We start from the raw sequence: 26,079 nt of genomic DNA, 5'->3' as shown, positions 1-26,079 counted from the left end.
GATGAGAAAAGGGTTGACAGTACACTAAAGTGGGTGTTTCCAGGAATAGTAGAATGTACAGAAGTATAAAAACAAGCCCACAGAGGAGAGAGGGGTGAACCTGAAGAAGCAGAATAGTCTGTATCCTATTAATTTAATGATGGACACAGTGACTTCTTTTGCTATTGTTTTATCAATTGTTCTTATGTTGCAATAACTCACACACATAAAGGTACATGCAAGTGAAAATTACATTTTCATGATTCAGATAGTGTGCAATTTTAATATACTTTTGTGTTATATTGGCAAGTTTACCTTGTTCTCTTTGTATCCTTTGGAGCTAGCTGACTACACACATTCGTCTTGTCATTCGCTTACCAGATATGCTCATCTAGCTCCCAGTAGTGCATTTCTACTCTAGAGTGGACTTTTGTGTTTAACCCCTTCTCATGAGTTAAACTGTTATATGCAAGTAGTTAAATATAAATAAAATGATGTAGCATTTTTTTTCTTTTTACACTTCTGTGCCCCTTTAATTGCAATATAATGCTTGGCTTAAAGGGACATGAAATCCATTTTTTTTTCTTTCATGATTCAGACAGAACATGTGATTTTAAACAACTTTGCAATTTAATTATATTATCTAATTTGCATTATTCTCTTGGTATCCTTAGGTGAAAAGAATAACTAGGTAGGCTTAGCAGCAGCTACTGATTGGTTGCTGTACATAAATGCCTCGTCATTGGTTCAAAAAAATGTGTTCAGCTAGCTCCCAGTAATGCATAGCTGTTCTTTCAACAAACGATACCAAGAGAATAAAGCAAATTTGATAATGAAAGTAAATTGAAAAGTTGTTTACAATCAGATGTTCTATTATTATTATCAGGTATTTATAAAGCGCCAGCAGATTACGTAGCGATATACAAGTAATAATGGAACATTACAGGGATGCATTACATACACAAGCAAACAAGTACAGTATTGGGGTACATTACAGTTGTAGGCGCAATAATTGAGTTATACAAAAGGAGAGGAATGCCCTGCCCTTGAGCACAATCCGTAGTAGTTAATACAAAGTGACCTACAGGTAGAAAGGCTCTCAAGCTTACAATCTAAAGGAGAGGGAAGGGACACACAAGGTAAGGGAGAGAAGAAATATGTTTAATAAATGGCAGTGTAAACCGAGTGAGTGAAGTGTGTGGTGAGTAAATGAGGGTTGGAAAAGTGTAACAGAATATGGTAAAGTGTCAGTTCAGAGGCTGTGAGTGTGAAGTAGTGTCTCTATCCTGGATCATTAGTTACAGCTGCACCTAATTGCTGTTAGGTGTTTATATATTAAGGTAAACACCAGGGTGGAGGGAGGCTTGGTGGGCTAGTGCGTGCAGAGAGGATGTAGGACTGCTTGTTGCTGTGGGGGTCTTCAAATGTATGTTTGCAGAGAGGCTGTGGGATCTTAAATGTATGTTGTTTGCAGCAAGGCTGTAGGACTGCTTGTTGCTTTGGGGTCTGTGTGAGAGAGAGTTTGAAAGATAAAACTTTGCTCTATCTGAGTTTTGAAATCATTTTTATGAGTTTTATGTCGTTCTTAGGTATATTGCTAATAAGGGCTATAACACTGTCATATGATCCTATTACTTTTCTGTTTTAGACTGTCTTCGCAGCTTTATGGACCTAGAGGAACTGGATGAGACCGAGCTATACACGTGCCTAAAATGCAAAAAGAAGCAGAAATCAACAAAAAAATTCTGGATACAGAAATTGCCAAAGGTCATTGACAGGGTGCTTCAAAGGGTTTAGAGAATTCCAGCAGTGAGAGTTATCGGGGTAGTTCCCTCCAAAGGCCATGACCTAGGTATCTAAGTCAGTCTGTAAAACTGGGATACTAGCAACTGGAGAATAAGATTTTACCAATTAGTTTCTCTCTTCTCTGAGATAACTATATATGTTTTCACAATTTTTTTATTTTTTTTTAATAGCCAGTTTATAATGACAGTGGTCAGAAATAGAACATCACCCGGAGCCCAAACTTGTATGATGTTATAATGTTTATCTATTTATATTATTATTTACAATTTCAGAAATATCATAACCCAGTATGCCATACATATACAGTAGCACAGGAAGAATCTCAAGAAGGCAAGAGCAATACTTATCATATTACTTGATGCTGATATATTGGATACTTTTCTTTTTACCTTCTTTGCATTTCACTTATATTAAGGTTTGCAAAGTTAATTTGTTTCCTATGGCATAGAGAGTCTACGAAAACTAATTACTAGTGGGATATTCACTCCTGGCCAGCAGGAGGCGGCAAAGAGCACCCCAGCAAAGCTGTTAAGTATTGCTTCCCTTACCCATAACCCCCAGTCATTCTCTTTGTCTTGATGACGGGAGGATGGCAAAGATGGTGTCTGAAGATTTTAATCCTTTTAATGGGTACTTTTCCCTGCAAGCAAGGATTGGGGCTATGCTATGCTGTGTCCATGTCAATCTCTTTAGTAAGAGTTATGGTGGCTATTAGCAGTTAGAAGATGGCGAGGTAGTCTTTGCTTAAACTTCTAACATTATTGCTACCCCTATTATAGAAAGCCAGAGTTGGTTACTCTGCTCTTTCTTTTCTATAGGTCCCTGGTAGATATGGTGAAGCTGCCACACCTCAGAAAACAGCTCCTGCCTAACAGAGCAGGATCCACAGGTAAGTGCTTTCCCTTCTAGGTTTGAAGGCCCCGGCACTATAGGGGTTAAATCCTTGTGGAAAGTATTTAAATCTGTTTTAGGGGCACTGCTTTTATGTGAAAAGAGGCATCATTTTTTATTGGGGGCTCAGAAATAGGAGAGTGTATGAAGTGTTTGACAGGTGTTTGTTTTACTTGTTGCAATCACTTTTTAGCTCAACTTAATGGCCCAATCACTTTTGCTGTGCTGCTGTTGGTTTTCGCGCCGTTTTTGTTTGGCACCATTTTTTTATTATTATTGCGGTCACGTGAGAGCTGCATTTTCTTCTTTCTACAGTGGAAAGTGGATTTGGACTGTTTCGGTAACTAGGAGATGTTTTTTTTTTTTTTTTTTTTTTTTCTACCGGGTGTGTCCGGTTTACTGTGGGATAGCAACCTCTGGAGGGGTAAGACCTCAGCAGAGCTGAGGGTTTTAAGTGCGTATTTGTTTTATTGCTTCATATAAATAAACTTAATTTGGCATTTAATTTTTTTTTTGTTTGTTTATTGTGAACTGATACCCAATTATGGACACTAATGCTAAAGTTGATACATTTGAAACATGCTTATTGTGTTTGGAGGCTAAGATAATTCCTCTTGTACAGTTTTTCTCTTCATGTTTAGTTTAAAAATAAGATGTCTCTCCCTGAGCCTCCTGTCTCTCAGGATAGTGTTATCCTAGCTGCGCCTCCGCTTTCCCCTCATGCTTCACATGCAGTGGCCTGCGGTTTCTCTCAAACTCCTGGGGGTGTTTATTTACCTGGGGATTTCGCTGCGCAGATTACTTCTGCTGTGTCTGCAGCTTTATCAGTTTTTCCAAAGGTTTGAGGATGATGATGATGATTCTTCAGTGGCTTCTGAGGGGGAATTGTCAGATGCTGATACTGTAGTGACAAATTCTGCAGATTCAGAGAAGATTAATTTCAGATTTGGTGGTGTTGGTATTTTACTTTCCTCGCGTTGCATTCATATACCGCCCCCCTGGCTCCACAACTCTATTTCTAGATCACTTTGCCGCCTGGCTACCTTACTTCCTTTCTTCGGATACCCCTGCCCTCATTCTCGATGACTTCGACCTCCCTGTTGATAATCCCACTGCCTCTGCAAAACAACCTCTGCAACTCACTTCCTCTTTCGGCCTGTCACAATGGACTGACTCTCACAAAGCTGGTCACTCCCTTGATCTGATTTTCAGTTATCGATGCACTATCTCAAACTTCACAAACTCACCTTTTTCCTCTTTCTGACCACCACCATCTCCTCACTTGTACCATCACCTCCCTCCCTACAACTCTCTCCCTTCTTCTACCCCTCAAACTAAACTTCACAGAAGAATCAAGTCATTAGATCAGCAACAGCTCACTAGCTCTCTCAAACCTCTTCTCTCTTCCATCCCCTCCTTTTCCTGTCCTGCTGAATCAGTACCTATGTAGATGTTCCCGTACTGCTGAGCGACACTAGAGGAAATCTTGGAGTTCTGCTGACTTCACTATAAGTTCATCTTGAACTCTTACTATTCTGCCCTTAATCTATATAAGCAACATTACTTCTCCACTCTTATCTCTACTTTCTTCAAGCCCAAAACGTCTGTTCTCCACATTCAATACTCTTCTCCGCCCACCCCCACCTCCCACCACAACTTTTCTCTCAGCCCAAGATTTTGCCAGCTATTTCAACAACAAAATCAACTCCATCAGAAATGAAATCAGCTCTCAACATACTACCGGTCTCCCTCCCCCCTCAAAAGCTCACAATCATCCAAAACCCACATAGCCATAAATTTAGCTCTTTTGCCCCTGTCACAGAGGATGAAGTTTCTGCCCTTTATACTATCCTCTCACCTCACTACCTGTCCCCTCGACCCCATCCCCTCACAACTACTCCCCTCTCTCTCTTCTACCCTTACCCCTATACTCGCACACATCTTCAACCTCTCCCTCAGCACTGGTATAGTTCCCACATCTCTCTTAAGCATGCATTAGTCACACCTATCCTCAAAAAACCTTCTCTCGATCTAACCTCCCCATCCAATTACTGCCCTAATTTCCCTACTACCTCTTGCCTCAAAGCTTCTTAAAAAGCTAGTATATGCACGTCTATCTCATTTCCTTACACTAAACTCCCTCCTTGACCCACTGCAATCTGGATTTTGCCCCCTTAACTCAACAGAGACCGCAATTGTTAAGGTTACCAATGACCTACTTACAGCAAAATAAAAAAGCCACTTCTCTCTACTTATCCTCCTTGATATGTCTGCAGCCTTTGATACTGTCGACCACCCTCTTTTGCTCCATAACCTCCAATCCTTCGGGATCTGTGACCCAGCTCTCACTTGGTTCTCTTCCTATCTATCTAACCGTACCGTTAGTGTAGCCTTCTCTGGGGCATCCTCTGCCCCGTTACCTCTTTCTGTTGGGGTACCGCAAGGCTCTGTCTTTGGTCCCCTTCTCTTCTCAATCTACATGTCCTCACTAGTTTCCTTAATAAAGTCCCACGGGTTTCATTATCATTTGTATGCCGATGATACCCAAATCTACCTCTCTGCACCAGAACCATCTCCTTCCTTGCTAACCCATGTCACGAACGGTCTCTCTCATATCTCATCTTGGATGTCCTCTCACTACCTCAAGCTAAATCTCTCCAAAACTGAGCTCTTGATTTCCTCCCCTTCTTCCAAAATCTCCACCCCCCATGTCTCTCTAACTGTTGATAACTCCATCATTACCCCAACCTCACATGCCCGATGTCTTGCGGTCACACTGGACTCAGATCTTTCTTTCACTCCTCACATTCCGTCCTTGGCAAAAGCCTGCCGCTTCCACCTTTAAAAACATTGCTAAAATTAGACATTTCCTAACACAAGACACAACTAAAACTTTAATCCACTGTCTCATCCTTTCCTACCTCGACTACTGCAACTCTATCCTCTCTGGTCTCCCTAGCTTCCGCCTAGCTCCTTTGCAATCCATAATGAATGCCTCTGCCAGGCTTATCTTCCTTGCACGTCGCTCTTCATCTGCCGCACCTCTCTGCCAATCCCTTCACTGGCTTCCTCTTGCCTCCAGGATTAAACACAAAATTCTCACTCTGACACAAAAGCCCTCAATTGCACTGCTCCCCCCTACATCTCAGACCTTGTCTCCAGATACTCTCCCTCCCGTCCCCTTCGCTCCGCTCATGATCTCCTACTCTCCTTCTCTCTTGTTACCTCCTCACATACCCGTCTACAAGATTTCTCCAGATTGGCTCCCATCTTATGGAACTCTCTGCCTCGCTCCACAAGAATCTCCCCTAGTTTTAAAAGCTTCAAGTACTCCCTGAAGACTCTACTATTCAGCTTATAACCTACACTAACCTTCCTATCTCCACTGCTATCCCCTAAAACCCCATAGCATATAAGCCCATGAGCCCAGCTGTTTGTAGTTCACCTTCATAAGAGCCAACTACAACAGTGCAACTCTCGGCAGGACCCTCTCACCCCATTTGATCCCTGTAATTGTTTTTATATACCACCTATGTTCATAGCGCTGCGGAACCTGTTGGCGCTCTACAAATACCTGATAATAAATAATATTTTAGTTAGAACACCTTCAAGTTCTTTTGAAGGAGGTTCTTGCTACTTTGGAAGAATCTAAATCTGTTGCGGAGTATCCAAAGGGTTCTAGTAACCTTAATAGGGTATATGATGTACCCTCATCTGTGGAAGTATTTCCAGTTCCAGACCATATGGCAGATATTATAACTCAGGAATGGGATAAACCAGGGATTCCTTTTTACCCGTTTCCTGTTGCTGACTTTATTCATGACTCGTGGCGCACGGTGCCCAAGGTAGAGGGAGCTGTCTCTACTCTGGCTAAGAGAACTACTATTCCTATTAAAGATGGCTGTTCTTTCAAGGACCCCATGGATAAGAAGCTTGAGGCTTTTTGAAGAAGATGTACATTCATCAGGGATTACAGTGGCAACCTGTTGCTAGTATTGCTACAGTTGCGAGGCAGCATCTTATTGGTGCAATGATTTATCTAATCTTATCCTAGAAGAGACTACTATAGAAGAGATCCAAGACAGGATCAAGGCTCTCAAGCTAGCCAATACCTTTATTTGTGATGTCGACATGCAAGTTCTTAGGTTGGGTCTTCCAAGTCGGATCAATCCAAGTCTTCTTGGAGGTCCGGTCACCCTTGGAATAGGGGGAAGCAAGCTAAGAAGCCTTCCGTTGATTCTAAATCAACATTCACGGGCCGCCCCTAATCCTGGGTGGGGGCAGGCTTTCTTTTTTTCAGCAGGCTTGGATACATGATGTTCCAGATCCTTGGGCCATAGATATAGTATCCCATGGTTACAGAATAGGATTCAAATCTTGTCCTCCCAGGGGCAGGTTACACCTGTCAAGGTTATCTGCGAATCAGATAAAGAGAGGCCTTCTTAAACTTCCTGGGAGTGATTGTTCCAGTTCTTCTAGAGGAACAGGTTCTAGGATTTTATCTATTTGTAGTTCCCAAGAAGGAAAGCACTTTTCTCCAACATAGGTGTGTCCGGTCCACGGCGTCATCCTTACTTGTGGGGATATTCTCTTCCCCAACAGGAAATGGCAAAGAGCCCAGCAAAGCTGGTCACATGATCCCTCCTAGGCTCCGCCTACCCCAGTCATTCTCTTTGCCGTTGTACAGGCAACATCTCCACGGAGATGGCTTAGAGTTTTTTAATGTTTAACTGTAGTTTTTTATTATTCAATCAAGAGTTTGTTATTTTGAAATAGTGCTGGTATGTACTATTTACTCAGAAACAGAAAAGAGATGAAGATTTCTGTTTGTATGAGGAAAATGATTTTAGCAACCGTCACTAAAATCCATGGCTGTTCCACACAGGACTGTTGAGAGCAATTAACTTCAGTTGGGGGAACAGTGAGCAGTCTCTTGCTGCTTGAGGTATGACACATTCTAACAAGACGATGTAATGCTGGAAGCTGTCATTTTCCCTATGGGATCCGGTAAGCCATGTTTATTACGATCGTAAATAAGGGCTTCAAAAAGGGCTTATTAAGACTGTAGACTTTTTCTGGGCTAAATCGATTGATTATTAACACATATTTAGCCTTGAGGAATCATTTTATCTGGGTATTTTGATATAATAATATCGGCAGGCACTGTTTAAGACACCTTATTCTTTAGGGGCTTTCCCAAAGCATAGGCAGAGCCTCATTTTCGCGCCGGTGTTGCGCACTTGTTTTTGAGAGGCATGGCATGCAGTCGCATGTGTGAGGAGCTCTGATACTTAGAAAAGACTTTCTGAAGGCGTCATTTGGTATCGTATTCCCCTTGGGGCTTGGTTGGGTCTCAGCAAAGCAGATACCAGGGACTGTAAAGGGGTTAAAGTTCAAAACGGCTCCGGTTCCGTTATTTTAAGGGTTAAAGCTTCCAAATTTGGTGTGCAATACTTTTAAGGCTTTAAGACACTGTGGTGAAAATTTGGTGAATTTTGAACAATTCCTTCATGTTTTTTCGCAATTGCAGTAATAAAGTGTGTTCAGTTTAAAATTTAAAGTGACAGTAACGGTTTTATTTTAAAACGTTTTTTGTACTTTGTTATCAAGTTTATGCCTGTTTAACATGTCTGAACTACCAGATAGACTGTGTTCTGAATGTGGGGAAGCCAGAATTCCTATTCATTTAAATAAATGTGATTTATGTGACAATGACAATGATGCCCAAGATGATTCCTCAAGTGAGGGGAGTAAGCATGGTACTGCATCATTCCCTCCTTCGTCTACACGAGTCTTGCCCACTCAGGAGGCCCCTAGTACATCTAGCGCGCCAATACTCCTTACTATGCAACAATTAACGGCTGTAATGGATAATTCTGTCAAAAACATTTTAGCCAAAATGAACACTTATCAGCGTAAGCGCGACTGCTCTGTTTTAGATACTGAAGAGCATGACGACGCTGATAATAATATTTCTGAAGGGCCCCTAACCCAGTCTGATGGGGCCAGGGAGGTTTTGTCTGAGGGAGAAATTACTGATTCAGGGAACATTTCTCAACAAGCTGAACCTGATGTGATTGCATTTAAATTTAAGTTGGAACATCTCCGCATTCTGCTTAAGGAGGTATTATCCACTCTGGATGATTGTGACAAGTTGGTCATCCCAGAGAAACTATGTAAAATGGACAAGTTCCTAGAGGTGCCGGGGCTCCCAGAAGCTTTTCCTATACCCAAGCGGGTGGCGGACATTGTTAATAAAGAATGGGAAAGGCCCGGTATTCCTTTCGTCCCTCCCCCCATATTTAAAAAATTGTTTCCTATGGTCGACCCCAGAAAGGACTTATGGCAGACAGTCCCCAAGGTCGAGGGAGCGGTTTCCACTTTAAACAAACGCACCACTATACCCATAGAGGATAGTTGTGCTTTCAAAGATCCTATGGATAAAAAATTAGAAGGTTTGCTTAAAAAGATGTTTGTTCAGCAGGGTTACCTTCTACAACCAATTTCATGCATTGTCCCTGTCGCTACAGCCGCATGTTTCTGGTTCGATGAGCTGATAAAGGCGGTCGATAGTGATTCTCCTCCTTTTGAGGAGATTATGGACAGAATCAATGCTCTCAAATTGGCTAATTCTTTCATCCTAGACGCCACTTTGCAATTGGCTAGGTTAGCGGCTAAGAATTCTGGGTTTGCTATTGTGGCGCGCAGAGCGCTTTGGTTGAAATCTTGGTCGGCTGATGCGTCTTCCAAGAACAAGCTACTTAACATTCCTTTCAAGGGGAAAACGCTGTTTGGCCCTGACTTGAAAGAGATTATCTCTGATATCACTGGGGGTAAGGGCCACGCCCTTCCTCAGGATCGGCCTTTCAAGGCAAAAAATAAACCTAATTTTCGTCCCTTTCGTAGAAACGGACCAGCCCAAAGTGCTACGTCCTCTAAGCAAGAGGGTAATTCTTCTCAAGCCAAGCCAGCTTGGAGACCAATGCAAGGCTGGAACAAGGGAAAGCAGGCCAAGAAACCTGCTACCAAGACAGCATGAAATGTTGGCCCCCGATCCGGGACCGGATCTGGTGGGGGGCAGACTCTCTCTCTTCGCTCAGGCTTGGGCAAGAGATGTTCTGGATCCTTGGGCGCTAGAAATAGTCTCCCAAGGTTATCTTCTGGAATTCAAGGGACTTCCCCCAAGGGGGAGGTTCCACAGGTCTCAGTTGTCGTCAGACCACATAAAAAGACAGGCATTCTTACATTGTGTAGAAGACCTGTTAAAAATGGGAGTGATTCATCCTGTTCCATTAAGAGAACAAGGGATGGGGTTCTACTCCAATCTGTTTATAGTTCCCAAGAAGGAGGGAACGTTCAGACCAATCTTAGATCTCAAGATCTTAAACAAGTTTCTCAAGGTTCCATCGTTCAAGATGGAAACCATTCGAACAATTCTTCCTTCCATCCAGGAAGGTCAATTCATGACCACGGTGGATTTAAAGGATGCGTATCTACATATTCCTATCCACAAGGAACATCATCGGTTCCTGAGGTTCGCATTCCTGGACAAACATTACCAGTTCGTGGCGCTTCCTTTCGGATTAGCCACTGCTCCAAGGATTTTCACAAAGGTACTAGGGTCCCTTCTAGCTGTGCTAAGACCAAGGGGCATTGCTGTAGTACCTTACTTGGACGACATTCTGATTCAAGCGTCGTCCCTTCCTCAAGCAAAGGCTCACACGGACATTGTCCTGGCCTTTCTCAGATCTCACGGATGGAAAGTGAACGTGGAAAAGAGTTCTCTATCTCCGTCAACAAGGGTTCCCTTCTTGGGAACCATAATAGACTCCTTAGAAATGAGGATTTTTCTGACAGAGGCCAGAAAAACAAAACTTCTAGACTCTTGTCGGATACTTCATTCCGTTCCTCTTCCTTCCATAGCTCAGTGCATGGAAGTGATCGGGTTGATGGTAGCGGCAATGGACATAGTTCCTTTTGCACGCATTCATCTAAGACCATTACAACTGTGCATGCTCAGTCAGTGGAATGGGGACTATACAGACTTGTCTCCGAAGATACAAGTAAATCAGAGGACCAGAGACTCACTCCGTTGGTGGCTGTCCCTGGACAACCTGTCACGAGGGATGACATTCCGCAGACCAGAGTGGGTCATTGTCACGACCGACGCCAGTCTGATGGGCTGGGGCGCGGTCTGGGGATCCCTGAAAGCTCAGGGTCTTTGGTCTCGGGAAGAATCTCTTCTACCGATAAATATTCTGGAACTGAGAGCGATATTCAATGCTCTCAAGGCTTGGCCTCAGCTAGCGAGGGCCAAGTTCATACGGTTTCAATCAGACAACATGACAACTGTTGCGTACATCAACCATCAGGGGGGAACAAGGAGTTCCCTGGCGATGGAAGAAGTGACCAAAATCATTCTATGGGCGGAGTTTCACTCCTGCCACCTGTCTGCTATCCACATCCCAGGAGTGGAAAATTGGGAAGCGGATTTTCTGAGTCGTCAGACATTGCATCCGGGGGAGTGGGAACTCCATCCGGAAATCTTTGCCCAAGTCACTCAGCTGTGGGGCATTCCAGACATGGATCTGATGGCCTCTCGTCAGAACTTCAAAGGTCCTTGCTACGGGTCCAGATCCAGGGATCCCAAGGCGGCTCTAGTGGATGCACTAGTAGCACCTTGGACCTTCAAACTAGCTTATGTGTTCCCGCCGTTTCCTCTCATCCCCCGGCTGGTAGCCAGGATCAATCAGGAGAGGGCGTCGGTGATCTTGATAGCTCCTGCGTGGCCACGCAGGACTTGGTATGCAGATCTGGTGAATATGTCATCGGCTCCACCTTGGAAGCTACCTTTGAGACGAGACCTTCTTGTTCAGGGTCCGTTCGAACATCCGAATCTGGTTTCACTCCAGCTGACTGCTTGGAGATTGAACGCTTGATCTTATCGAAGCGAGGGTTCTCAGATCCTGTTATCGATACTCTTGTTCAGGCCAGAAAGCCTGTAACTAGAAAGATTTACCACAAAATTTGGAAAAAATATATCTGTTGGTGTGAATCTAAAGGATTCCCTTGGGACAAGGTTAAGATTCCTAGGATTCTATCCTTCCTTCAAGAAGGATTGGAAAAAGGTTTATCTGCAAGTTCCCTGAAGGGACAGATTTCTGCCTTGTCTGTGTTACTTCACAAAAAGCTGGCCGCTGTGCCAGATGTTCAAGCTTTTGTTCAGGCTCTGGTTAGAATTAAGCCTGTTTACAAACCTTTGACTCCTCCTTGGAGTCTCAATTTAGTTCTTTCAGTTCTTCAGGGGGTTCCGTTTGAACCCTTGCATTCCGTTGATATTAAGTTATTATCTTGGAAAGTTTTGTTTTTAGTTGCAATTTCTTCTGCTAGAAGAGTTTCAGAATTATCTGCTCTGCAGTGTTCTCCTCCTTATCTGGTGTTCCATGCAGATAAGGTGGTTTTACGTACTAAACCTGGTTTTCTTCCAAAAGTTGTTTCTAACAAAAACATTAACCAGGAGATTATCGTACCTTCTCTGTGTCCGAAACCAGTTTCGAAGAAGGAACGTTTGTTGCACAATTTGGATGTTGTTCGCGCTCTAAAATTCTATTTAGATGCTACAAAGGATTTTAGACAAACATCTTCCTTGTTTGTTGTTTATTCCGGTAAAAGGAGAGGTCAAAAAGCAACTTCTACCTCTCTCTCTTTTTGGATTAAAAGCATCATCAGATTGGCTTACGAGACTGCCGGACGGCAGCCTCCCGAAAGAATCACAGCTCATTCCACTAGGGCTGTGGCTTCCACATGGGCCTTCAAGAACGAGGCTTCTGTTGATCAGATATGTAGGGCAGCGACTTGGTCTTCACTGCACACTTTTACCAAATTTTACAAGTTTGATACTTTTGCTTCTTCTGAGGCTATTTTTGGGAGAAAGGTTTTGCAAGCCGTGGTGCCTTCCATTTAGGTGACCTGATTTGCTCCCTCCCTTCATCCGTGTCCTAAAGCTTTGGTATTGGTTCCCACAAGTAAGGATGACGCCGTGGACCGGACACACCTATGTTGGAGAAAACAGAATTTATGTTTACCTGATAAATTACTTTCTCCAACGGTGTGTCCGGTCCACGGCCCGCCCTGGTTCTTTTAATCAGGTCTGATAATTTATTTTCTTTAACTACAGTCACCACGGTACCATATGGTTTCTCCTATGCAAATATTCCTCCTTAACGTCGGTCGAATGACTGGGGTAGGCGGAGCCTAGGAGGGATCATGTGACCAGCTTTGCTGGGCTCTTTGCCATTTCCTGTTGGGGAAGAGAATATCCCCACAAGTAAGGATGACGCCGTGGACCGGACACACCGTTGGAGAAAGTAATTTATCAGGTAAACATAAATTCTGTTTTTGTCCCATTCTGGACTTAAGGTGTCTTAATCTATTTCTCAGGATTCCGTCCTTCAAGGTGGAGACCATCTGTTCTATTCTTCCTTTGGTCCAAAAGGGTCACTTCATGACGACCATAGATCTGAAGGACGCGTATCTTCATGTTCCTATTCACAGGGATCATTACCAGTATCTAAGGTTTGCCTTCCTGGACAAACATTTCCAGTTTGTTGCCCTACCTTTTGGCCTTGCTACAGCTCCCAGAATTTTTACAAAGGTTCTGGGGGCTCTTCTGGCTGTGGTGAGGTCCCAGGGTATTGCTGTGGCGCCTTATCTAGATGACATTCTAGTTCAAGCACCATCTTTTCATCTAGCAAGATCTCATTCCGAAATGTTATCTATTCTACGTTCCCTTGTTCCAGATACAAGGGTTTGTTTCTGGGGAACAATCATAGATTCCCTGTCAATGAAGATTTTTCTGACGTACGTCAGAAAATCCAAGCTTCATGTTTCTTGTCTGTCTCTCCAGTCTGCTATTTGTCCATCTGTGGCTCAATGCATGGAGGTGATTGGACTGATGGTGGCCTAAATGGACATTATTCCTTTTGCTCGGTTTTATCTGAGACCTCTGCAGCTATGCATGCTCAGTCAATGGAACAGGGACCACTCAGGATCTCTTGCAGAAGATACATTTGGAATCCACAACAAGAGTCTCACTCTCATGGTGGGTTTCACAGGACCATCTGTCTTGGGGCACATGCTTCTGGTGGCCTTCCTGGGTGATTGTGGCCATAGACACCAGCCTGTTAGGCTGGGGAGCAGTTGGGGGTTTCTTAAAGACACAGGGTCTGTGGACTCCAGAGGAGTCGTCTTTCATTAAACATCTTGGAGTTGAGAGCAATTTTCTATGCTTTAATAGCTTGGCCTCAACTAGCTTTGGTCCGATTTATCAGTTTTGATTCGGACAACATCACCTCGGTGGCCTACATCAATCACCATCTCTCTGCCATCCACTTACCAGGGGTGGACAACTGGGAGGCAGATTTTCTAAGCAGGCAGACTTTTCATCCCGGAGAGTGGGCTCTCCACCCAGAGGTTTTCACAATAACTCTCAGGTGGGGTTTTTTCCGGAGTTGGATCTGATGGTGTCTCCTCAAAACGCCAAGCTTCCAAAGTACGGTTCAAGGTCAAGAGATCCTTAAGCCGTTCTGGTAGATGCTCTAGCGGTTCCTTGGAGCTTCAACCTAGCATAATACCTGTTTCCTCCGTTTGATGGGAGCAATTACTCGTGGAAGCAACGCAAACAGGAGAGAGCTTTTGTGTTTCTAATAGCTCCTGCATGGCCTCGCAGGATCTGGTTCGCGGATCTGGTGAAAATGTCGTCTTTTTCGCTGTGAAGGTTACCTTTCAGGAAGGACCTTCTACCTCAGGGTCCCTTTCTAAATCCATATCTGGTTTCTCTGAAGCTGACTGCTTTAAAATTGAATCTCTAAGTTTGGCTAGATGTGGCTTCTCTGAGAGTCATAGATACTATGCTTCGGGCTCGTAAACCTGTTACTCGCAGAATATGGTGTAAATACCTTCATTGGTGTGATTCAAAAGGTTTTTCTTGGAACAAAGTAAGGGTTCCTCGAATTTTGGCTTTTCTTCAGGAGGGCCTGGAGATGGGTTTGTCAGTCAGTACTTTGAAGGGTCAGATTTCTGCACAGTCTATTCTTCTGTATAAACGTCTGGCAGTTCTGCCAGATGTTCATTCTTTTGTTCTGGCCTGTGTTTAAACCTGTTGCTTCTCCTTGGATTCTTAACCTTGTTCTTAGAGTTTTGCAGCAGGCTCCATTTGAGCCGATGCCTTCTGTTAGTATTAAATTACTATCTTGGAAGGTTTTGTTTCTTCTTGCTATTTCTTCTGTTCGCAGAGTTTCCGAACTTTGGGCTCTGCAGTGTGATTCCTCTTACTTTATTTTTCATGCTGATAATGCGTTCCTTCGTACTAAGCTAGGGTTTCTCCCTAAGGTAGTATCGGATCACAATATTAATCAGGAAATTGTTGTTTCTTCTTCCCAGAAGAAACGTCTTTTGCATAACTTGGATGTTGTGCATGCTCTTAAATTTTACCTTCAAGCAAATCAAGATTTTTGGCAGACTTTTGCCCTGTTTGTTTTCTCTGGTAAGCGTAGGGGTCAGAAGGCCACTTCTAGCTCTTTCTCTCTGGTTGAAAAGTGTTATTCGGTTAGCTTATGAGACAGCTGGACAGCAGCCTCCTGAAAGAATTACAGCTCATTCCATTAGAGCTGTTTCATCTTTATGGGCTTTAAAAAATGAACCTTCTGTGGAGCAAATCTGTAAGGCGGCCACTTGGTCCTCTCTACATACTTTTTCCAAATTCTACAAATTTGATACTTTTGCCTCAGCTGAGGCTTCTTGTGGGAGAAAGGTTCTTCAAGCGGTGGTGCCTTCAGTTTAGGTCCACCTGTCTTGTTTTCCCTCCCTTTTCATTCTGTGTCCTCTAGCTTGGGTATTGGTTCCCACTAGTAGTTAGAAAGTTTTGTGGACTCTCTGCCATAGGAAAGAAAACAAATTTATGCTTACCTGATAAATTTATTTCCGGGCATAGAGAGTCCACGGCCAACCCTTGTTTAAATTCAGTCTGTGTTTTTTTTTTTGTACAAACCTCTAAACCTTGTGTTCTTTTTCAGTTCCCTTCGGCCGAATAACTAGGGGTTATGGGTAAGGGAAGTGATACTTAACAGCTTTTGCTGGGGTGTTCTTTGCTGCCTCCTGCTGGCCAGGAGTGTATATCCCACTAGTAATTAGAATAGTTTGTGGACTCTCTATCCCCGGAAAGAAAGACATTTATTAGGTAAGCATACATTTTGTTTTTCCTTCAAGGGACGATAAATAACAAATTGTCAGTAGGGATGTTTATTGGTGCTTTTATCATCCAGTTTGTTTGCCAGTGCTGCAGCCTGTCCTTGATAAGCCTGTTTATAGTAGCCTAATATAAATTAACAGCAATCTAATAAACCATACGTTAAATAAAGTAATAAAGAAGAGACTATATTCTTTTATAATAAAGGGTTTCAATTGTATTAGCTTTTTACAGTTCCTTGCTTACTGCTTTTTATTTGCTTTGTTATGCTTCCCCTTTTTTTAACTTTTAATATTGATGCATAACCGTTTTAAGAAATGTGAAGGGCTTATGAGGGTACATTACAAATGTAGCCTGTGCTTCCTGCTCTACACTGCAATAAGAGTGCACACAAATGATATGTTTCCATCTAAGTGGAGGAGAGTCCACGGTTTCATTCATTACTGTTGGGAATTAAGAACCTGGCTACCAGGAGGAGGCAAAGACACACCAGCCAAAGGCTTAAATACCTCCCACACTTCACTCATCCCCCAGTCATTCTTTGCCTTTCGTCACAGGAGGACGGCAGAGAAGTGCCGAAGATCGGAGTAGTCTCTTATGGAGGGTAGTACTCTTCGCATTGGGACTGGAGTTTTAAGCAATTATGTCAGCCTCTCAGCGAGAGCCTGGGCGGAAGTTAGAGTCCGGAGATGCAGGGAGAGTCTTTCTGCGAAACCATCCCGACTCATATTAACAGTTCCACAAGCAATCAGCGTTGACGAGTTTCGCTGCCTGCTTTTTACACTCAAGTCCATGTCAGGAGCGAGGCTACTAATCTGTCACACTTGAAGGGCCATGTTCCTGTTCCATGGCGTAGATTCTGGTAAGATTGTTTCATTTTTTTTATTGCATAACAACAAGGAATCAAGGGTTAATATTCCTGGAAAGGGGATTATTGAACAGCGGGGGTTTATACATGATATTGTTTGTGTCATTGCTGCGTTATCTGTGAGATGAGGCTCTGGCAATGTGTGGAACTTTCAGGTGACTTACTGCAGTATTCACCTTAGGCAGGGCTGGTCCTGCCAGGCATTCCATGTGACCGGGTGTGGCTCTGACGCGTTAGAGGGTTCTCCCTCTTTTACAAGGTCTCATTCCTGTGTTTATTGTGACAGGGACCACTTTAAGTTCCTAAGATTTGCATTTCTGGACCAACACTTCCAGTTTGTGGCCCTCCCCTTTGGTCTGGCGACGGCCCCCAAGAGTTTTCAGAAAGGTTCCGGGGGCGTTACTTGCGGTGGCCAGAGGCATTGCTGTGGCGCCTTATCTGGACGACATCCTAGTCCAGGCGCTGTTGCTCAGTCTCGCAGAGGATCATTCGAGGGCTTTTCTTTTGCTCCAATCACACGGTTGGAAGATCAACTCAGGAAAGTCCTCCTCAAGCCCCTTGGTGGCTCAGAGTATGGATGTGATCGAATTCATGGTTTCCAGCATAGACGTCATTCTATTCGCCAGGTTCTATCTCAGACCTCTTCAATTGTGCATGTTGAAACAGTGGAACGCCGATCATTCAGATCTATCACAGCAGATATCTATGAATGCTCGGACTCGGATCTCCCTCTCTTGGATCCGGACGGAGCAACTGTCCATGGTGACATCCTTCTTGAGACCGTCCTGGAAGATTGTGACCACGGACGCAAGTCTGGTAGGATTGGGAGCTGTTTGGGGTGCCAGGATGGCACAAGGATAATGGTCCCGGGAGGAGTCTCTCTCCTTCCGATAAATATTCTGGAACTCCCAGCAATATACAATGCTCTGAAGGCATTGCCTCCTCTGGGGTCGTTCAGCTTCATCAGATTCCAGACCGACAACATTACCTTGGTGGCTTACATCAACCATCAGGGGGGTATGAGGAGCTCCCTAGCCATGAGGGAGGTGTCTTGTATCTTGAAGTGGGCGGAGTCCCACAGCTGCTCTCTCTCAGCGATTTACATTCCAGGTGTGGACAACTGGGAAGCAGACTTTCTCAGCAGGCAATCCTTCCATCAGGGGGAATGGTCACTTCACCCCAAAGTGTTTGCGGAGGTTTGTCTCAGGTGGGGAACGCCGGAGATAGATCTCATGGCGTCCAGACTTAATTGCAAGCTACCGCAATACAGTTTGAGATCCAGGAATCCCCAGGCAGAGCTGATAGATGCCTTAGCGGTGCCTTGGGTATTCAGCCTAGCTTACATTTTTCCACCGTTACCACTTATACCTCATGTAGGGGCACGCATCAAACAGGAGGGATCTTCGGCCATTCTGATTGCTCCATCGTGGCCGCGGAGGACGTGGTTTGCAGATCTGGTGGGAATGTCATTCTCTCCGCCGTGGAGGTTACCCTGTCGCAGGGATCTCCTGGAACAGGGCCCTTTTCAACATCAAAATCTCGAATCTCTGAGGCTGACTGCGTGAAGATTAAACGCCTAGTCTTGGCCAAGAGAGGCTTTTCTGAAAGTGTGATTGATACGCTAATTCAGGCAAGGAAGCCAGTCACTCCTCGCATCTAACATAAGGTTTGGAGGACTTGCTTGTCCTGGTGTGAGAAGCATGGATATATTTGGCATAAGGTGAAGGTATCCAGGATTCTCTCCTTTTTCCAAGTTGGTTTGGAGAAGGGTCTTGCAGCCAGTTCCTTAAAGGGACAGATTTCAGCATTATCAGTCTTGTTGCATAGGAGACTCGCTGAGCTCCCTGACATCCAATCTTTTGTTCAGGCTCTGTCTAGAATCAGTCCTGTAACTTTAGACAGTCTGCTCCCCCATGGAGCTTAAACTTGGTCCTTAAGGTATTGCAGAAGGTTCCGTTTGAGCCTATGCATTCCATTGACATTAAGATTTTGTCCTGGAAGGTTCTCTTCCTGTTGGCTTTTGCATCGGCACGCAGAGTATCTGAACTGGCTGCCTTGCAATGTGCGCCTCCTTATCTGGTTTTTCATGCGGATAAGGCTGTGCTTCACACTGGTTTGGGGTTTCTTCCCAAGGTGGTGTCTAACCATAACATCAATCAGGAAATAGTTGTTCCTTTGTGTCCTAACCCTTCTTCTTTTAAGGAGAGGTTACTTCATAACCTGGATGTGTTTCGTGCCTTAAATTTCTATCTTCAGGCTACAAAGGATTTCAGACAGTCTACATCTTTTTGTGGTGTATTCAGGGAAGCGCAAGGGGCAGAAAGCCTCTTCTACTTTTTTGTCATTTTGGTTGAGGAGCTTGATTCGCTTGGTCTATGAAACAGCGGGACATAAGCCTCCTCATAGGATCACGGCTCATTCCACTAGAGCTGTGGCTTTGTCTTGGGCCTTCAAGAATGAGGCCTCTATGGAGCAAATTTGTAAGGCAGCTACCTGCTCCTCCTTACACACTTTTACAAAGTTTTACAAATTTGACGTTTTTGCTTCTGCAGAAGCTGTTTTTGGGAGAGAGGTTTTGCAGGCTGTGGTGCCCTCAGATTAGGGTCCGCCGTTTTACCCTCCCGGTTTCATTTAGTGTCCTCTAGAGCTTGGGTATATGTTCCCAACGGTAATGAATGAAGCCGTGGACTCTCCTCCCCTTTAGATGGAAGACATAAATTATGCTTATCTGATAATTTCATTTCCATCGAGGGGAGGAGAGTCCACGGATCCCGCCCGTATCTCTGATGGGCGGTCCTAAATTTAATTCATCTTCTGGCACCATTTATACCCTGATATTTCTCCTACTGTTCCTTGTTCCCTCGGAAGAATGACTGGGGGATGAGGGAAGTGGGGGAGGTATTTAAGCTGTGGCGTCTTTTCCTCCTCCTGGTGGCCAGATTCTTAATTCCCAACAGTAATGAATGAAGCCGTGAACTCTCCTCCCCTTGATGGAAATGAAATTATCGGGTAAGCATAATTTGTCTTTTAAAGCATTTGAAACTGCATTTTTTTTAGCCCTATCTTCAGGACACCTCAGGATTATATCCCTTAAACCTGGTGAAATGTATTTTCCTGATCTCGTTTAATGTTGGCAGTCAGAGGCAATAATGTGCGGTGAGATGTGAGACTGTAGCGTTACACCGTACATAGGAAATCTCAAGAAAACAGAGATGGGGAAAAACACCATTTATAAATAGAAATAACAGGAATAACTAATGTATAATAAAATGTAAACCTCTACACCAAAATATTTCATGTGTATTGGTTAATTAATGTACATAGCTATGTTTTCTTAACTAGGTTTAAAACTCCTGCAGAGTTTTTTGATGATTAACCTTCTAGAACCCAGGTGGATGGGGTGTATTTGGATTAAATATACCAATAACTTTGCAATATTATATATAAATGCATACTCTCACACATTGCAGTCCTCAAAATCTGCCAACCTAGAATGCATTATCACTCTATAGTACTGTACATATTAGAAGTAAATTCATTTTAATTTAATAGTAGATGTCATAATACAGTGAATTTAAACATTATACAGTGGAAAAAAACACATTTGTTCATGTACTTCACTGTTTGCAGGTGCTTTGCTTACACCTAAAACGATTCCACTGGACAGCTTACTTAAGGAATAAAGTGGACACATATGTAGACTTTCCTCTTCGAGGGCTGGATATGAAATCTTTCCTGTTAGAGGTAACAAACAATATTTATTATTATTTACTGTTCTATTATGTATACTTCTGGCTTTTTCACTTACTGTATACACTACTTCCATCTTCTCAAACAAGGTTCCTTGTACATTCTGTTGTAATAAAGGCATAATAAATTAGTCAATGGTTTCATGTCTCTTGGGGTTAGATAATGATGTATTTGTCTCCTCCCTGTTTGTGATTAACCTTTCAGTCTCTAGTTTGATATACCTTTCTTTGTAGAGTTGGTAGATCCTCTGTGGTCTTACCAACATAAACTTTATTATAATAAACAAAGTCAAATAACTTGATCATTTCAGGATTTAGACACACTGACAATTTTTAGCAATTCTACTTTTAAGCGACCAATACTAATTCTCAGAAACAGATGTACTAGACTTTAAGGTGGCATGGAAGTCAAAATTAAATTCTTGTGATTTAGAGAACATATTGTTTAAAAAAAAAAAAAAAAAAGTCTAGTTTACTTTTGTTACAGCTTTTTCTTGGTGTGTTTTGTTGAAGCTTAGTTTCTTTCCATAAAGCTTTACTCAGACTGAAATGTATTTGCTTTTCATGATAAGTTTTTTTTTTTATTTGAATATGAAATGTCAATTTCCGGAATGCTATTGAAAACAGAAAATTGTGAAGGAAGATTGGTTTTCTGACAAAGCCCCTATTTCTTTCCTATGGCATGGAGAGTCCACAACGTCATTCCAATTACTAGTGGGATATTGAACTCCTGGCCAGCAGGAGGAGGCAAAGAGCATCCCAGCAAAGCTGTTAAGTGCAACTTCCCTTACTTATAATCCCCAGTCATTCTCTTTGCCTCTGTCAAAGGAGGATGTGCGAAGACGGTGTCTTAGGTTATTTAATCCTTTTATGGGTACTTCTCCCTGCGTCAATCTCTTTAGTAAGAGTAGTCGTAGCTTTTAGCAGTTAGAAGGTGGCGAGGTGGTCTTTGCTTTACTTCTAACACTTTTGCTACCCCTTTGCAGAAAGCCATGGTTGGTTACTCTGCTCTTTCTTTTGCTACAGGTCCCTGACAGGGAGTGAAGTACCGGTCACACCTTAGTAGCTGTTATCTGCCCTGCAGCTGGATCCACAGGTAAGTGCTTTTGCCTTCTAGGTACTGAAGGATCGCACCTTTTGAGGTTAACCCTCAAGTGGATATCTTTGGGACTCATGTTATCCTTATATGGTTAAGGGTACATTCAGGGGCAACTTTATTGGCAACACGGTCAATACGTTTGGCAGACTACAGGCACTTTATAATGAGACAGTTTGAGAGACTTAGGGGTTAATTAAACTTGCTGACATTTCCCCTTAGTTACTTGGCAAGGGATTTTTATTTATTTTTACTCACCTTTACTTTAACATTGAAGTCTGATGATATGAAGTTTTTGTGCAGGTTACTTTATTTGGGCCATTTTCTCTAACGCGCGCTTATTAACTGTGGGGCAGTTATTTTTCGGCCGCTCACGTGACCTCTGCATTTCCGCTGTGTCGGAGCTGAGCGTCGTGAGTTTAGAGGTGCCAGCTTACAAACTTGATCAGATTATTAACTGAGAGCAAAGGATCTCTGCTCGGTAGTAGAAAAGAGTCTTGCTCTCTTACTAGTGGGATACTGACTCCGGTCATGGTAGGAGCCTCAGACAAACGCTTAAATCTCTTGTCTGAGGTTGGGTCTTAGAGGTTTAAAAAATGTCATATCAGCTGTGTTAGCTTCTGTGTTAAGTCTTCCCATATTGGTATTTTTTTGGGGATCAAATTAATATAATTTTGTTCATATTTTTATTCTCATTCTATTAGAATTTAGTGGGGACTAATTACAGTAGCTATGTACTCCAGAACAGGATTAGTCCATCTCTATGGATAAATATTTACTGTATGTTTAGAGGCGCAAATTGTTTTGCCTATGCAATTTTGTTCCTCATGCTTAGCTAAGACTTTAAAATTTAAAGACAAGTTACTCCCATCTGAGCCAAGTGTCTCTCAGGATACTGCTGCTGCGTTACATGCCTCAGATTTTTCCTCAAACGTCCCAAGCTTTAATTTTTTCTCATTCTGTGCCTTCTGTTTCCTCTCAACCTCCTGGGGGTGTCTTTCTACCAGGGGATTTTGCCGCACAGATCATTTCTGCAGTATCTGCGGCTTTGTTTGCTTTCCCTATTTTTCTCTGCTAGTAAGGTTTCTGACCCCCTCTAAATCTGTGCTGGTCAACCTTTCTCAAATATCTGATGAGGATACCTCGGTAGCTTCTGAAGGTGAGATCTAAGGCTCTGACACTATGGGGGAAAAATCTTCTGAATCTGAAGAAGTTAATTTCCGATTTAAGCTTGAACATCTCCAGTTGCTTCTGAAGGAGGTTCTAGCTACTTTGGAACCTCGGTTTCGGTTGCTGTCAACCCCAAGAAGTCCTCTAAACTTAAAGGGACAGTCTAGGCCAAAATAAACTTTCATGATTCAGATAGAGCATGTAATTTTAAACAATTTTCCAATTTACTTTTATCACCAATTTTGCTTTGTTCTCTTGATATTCTTAGTTGAAAGCTTAACCTAGGAGGTTCATATGCTAATTTCTTAGACCTTGAAGCCCACCTCTTTCAGATTGCATTTTAACAGTTTTTCACCACTAGAGGGTGTTAGTTCACGTATTTCATATAGATAACACTGTGCTCGTGCACGAGAAGTTATCTGGGAGCAGGCACTGACTGGCTAGACTGCAAGTCTGTCAAAAGAACTGAAAAAAGGGGCAGTTTGCAGAGGCTTGGATACAAGATCAGAGAGGTTAAAAGTATATTATTATAACTGTGTTGGTTATGCAAAACTGTGGGAAATGGGTAATAAAGGGATTTTCTTCTGTTATGTGTGATCAGTCCACGGGTCATCATTACTTCTGGGATATAACTCCTCCCCAACAGGAAATGCAAGAGGATTCACCCAGCAGAGCTGCATATAGCTCCTCCCCTCTACGTCAGTCCCAGTCATTCTCTTGCACCCAACGACTAGATAGGATGTGTGAGAGGACTATGGTGATTATACTTAGTTTTTATGACTTCAATCAAAAGTTTGTTATTTTAAAATAGCACCGGAGCGTGTTATTACTTCTCTGGCAGAGTTTGAGGAAGAATCTGTCAGAGTTTTTTACTATGATTTTAACCGGAGTAGTTAAGATCATATTGCTGTTCTCGGCCATCTGAGGGAGGTAAAGGCTTCAGATCAGGGGACAGCGGGCAGATGAATCTGCATTGAGGTATGTAGCAGTTTTTATTTTCTGAATGGAATTGATGAGAAAATCCTGCCATACCGTTAAAATGACATGTATGTATACACTTCAGTATTCTGGGGATGGTATTTCACCGGAACTACTCTGTTAAAGGTCACTAATCCTTTTTAATAACTATTTATCATGTTAAACGTTTTTGCTGGAATGTAGAATCGTTTACATTGCTGAGGTACTGTGTGAATAAATATTTGGGCATTATTTTCCACTTGGCAGTTTTTTTGCTTTAATTGTGACAGTTTCGTTTCTCTTCACTGCTGTGTGGGAGAGGGAGGGGCCGTTTTTGGCGCTCTTTGCTACGCATCAAAAAATACCAGTCAGTTACTTTTATATTTCCTGCATGATCCGGTTCATCTCTGATAGATCTCAGGGGTCTTCAAACTTCTTTGAAGGGAGGTAAATTCTCTCAGCAGAGCTGTGAGAATTCTTATAGTGACTGTGAATAAAAACGTTGCTTTGTATTTTTTATGTCAAATTTAATTATTGTTATTTTACTAATGGGAACAAACCTTTGCTAAAAGTTTTGTTGTTTTAAAGTTTGATGCTATAACTGTTTTTCAGTTCATTATTTCAACTGTCATTTAATCGTTAGTACCTCTTTGAGGCACAGTACGTTTTTTGCTAAAAAAGATTATAACCAAGTTGTAAGTTTTTTGCTAGTGTGTTAAACATGTCTGACTCAGAGGAAGATATCTGTGTCATTTGTTCCAATGCCAAGGTGGAGCCCAATAGAAATTTATGTACTAACTGTATTGATGCTACTTTAAATAAAAGTCAATCTGTACAATGTGAACAAATTTCACCAAACAGCGAGGGGAGAGTTATGCCGACTAACTCGCCTCACGCGGCAGTACCTGCATCTCCCGCCCGGGAGGTGCGTGATATTTTGGCGCCTAGTACATCTGGGCGGCCATTACAGATAACATTACAAGATATGGCTACTGTTATGACTGAAGTTTTGTCTAAATTACCAGAACTAAGAGGCAAGCGTGATCACTCTGGGGTGAGAACAGAGTGCGCTGACAATGCTAGGGCCATGTCTGATACTGCGTCACAGCTCGCAGAGCATGAGGACGGAGAGCTTCATTCTGTGGGTGACGGTTCTGATCCAAACAGATTGGACTCAGATATTTCAAATTTTAAATTTAAATTGGAGAACCTCCGTGTATTACTAGGGGAGGTCTTAGCAGCTCTCAACGATTGTAACACCGTTGCAATACCAGAGAAACTGTGTAGGTTGGATAAATACTTTGCGGTACCGGCGAGTACTGACGTTTTTCCTATACCTAAGAGACTAACTGAAATTGTTACTAAGGAGTGGGATAGACCCGGTGTGCCGTTCTCACCCCCTCCAATATTTAGAAAGATGTTTCCAATAGACGCCACCACTCGGGACTTATGGCAAACGGTCCCCAAGGTGGAGGGAGCAGTTTCTACTTTAGCTAAGCGTACCACTATCCCGGTGGAGGATAGCTGTGCTTTCTCAGATCCAATGGATAAAAAATTAGAGGGTTACCTTAAGAAAATGTTTGTTCAACAAGGTTTTATATTACAACCCCTTGCATGTATCGCGCCGATTACGGCTGCGGCAGCATTTTGGATTGAGTCGCTTGAAGAGAACCTTAGTTCATCTACGCTAGACGACATTACGGACAGGCTTAGAGTCCTTAAACTAGCTAATTCCTTCATTTCGGAGGCCGTAGTACATTTAACCAAACTTACGGCTAAGAACTCAGGATTCGCCATACAGGCACGTAGGGCGCTGTGGCTAAAATCCTGGTCAGCTGATGTTACTTCTAAGTCCAAATTACTTAATATACCTTTCAAGGGGCAGTCTTTATTTGGGCCCGGTTTGAAAGAGATTATCGCTGACATTACAGGAGGTAAGGGCCACGCCCTACCTCAAGACAAAGCCAAAGCTAAGGCTAGACAGTCTAATTTTCGTCCCTTTCGGAACTTCAAAACAGGAGCAGCATCAATCTCCACTGCACCAAAACAGGAAGGAGCTGTTGCTCGTTACAGGCAAGGCTGGAAGCCTAACCAGTCCTGGAACAAGAGCAAGCAGGCCAGGAAACCTGCTGCTGCCCCAAAGACAGCATGAACCGAGAGCCCCCGATCCGGGACCGGATCTAGTGGGGGGCAGACTCTCTCTCTTCACCCAGGCCTGGGCAAGAGATGTTCAGGATCCCTGGGCACTAGAGATCATATCTCAGGGATACCTTCTAGACTTCAAATTATCTCCCCCAAGAGGGAGATTTCATCTGTC

General features: G+C 43.1%; 1 protein-coding gene across 2 annotated transcripts in view; it reads left to right on the top strand.

Moving 5' to 3' along the window:
• Window positions 1-26,079, top strand: part of USP3 (ubiquitin specific peptidase 3) — a 172,534-nt gene that overhangs the window by 129,424 nt on the left and 17,031 nt on the right. For both annotated transcript variants that reach the window (XM_053717294.1, XM_053717293.1), the window contains exons 12-13: window positions 1,628-1,746; window positions 20,421-20,534. In XM_053717294.1, the coding sequence (XP_053573269.1) occupies window positions 1,628-1,746; window positions 20,421-20,534 (233 nt within the window). The remainder of the gene's footprint in view (window positions 1-1,627; window positions 1,747-20,420; window positions 20,535-26,079) is intronic.

The sequence above is a fragment of the Bombina bombina genome, chromosome 6, assembly GCF_027579735.1.
Source record: "Bombina bombina isolate aBomBom1 chromosome 6, aBomBom1.pri, whole genome shotgun sequence".
Classification (NCBI taxonomy): Eukaryota; Metazoa; Chordata; class Amphibia; order Anura; family Bombinatoridae; genus Bombina; species Bombina bombina.
Note: the sequence above shows the minus strand (reverse complement) of the source record. Positions and strands in the feature narration are given on the sequence as shown.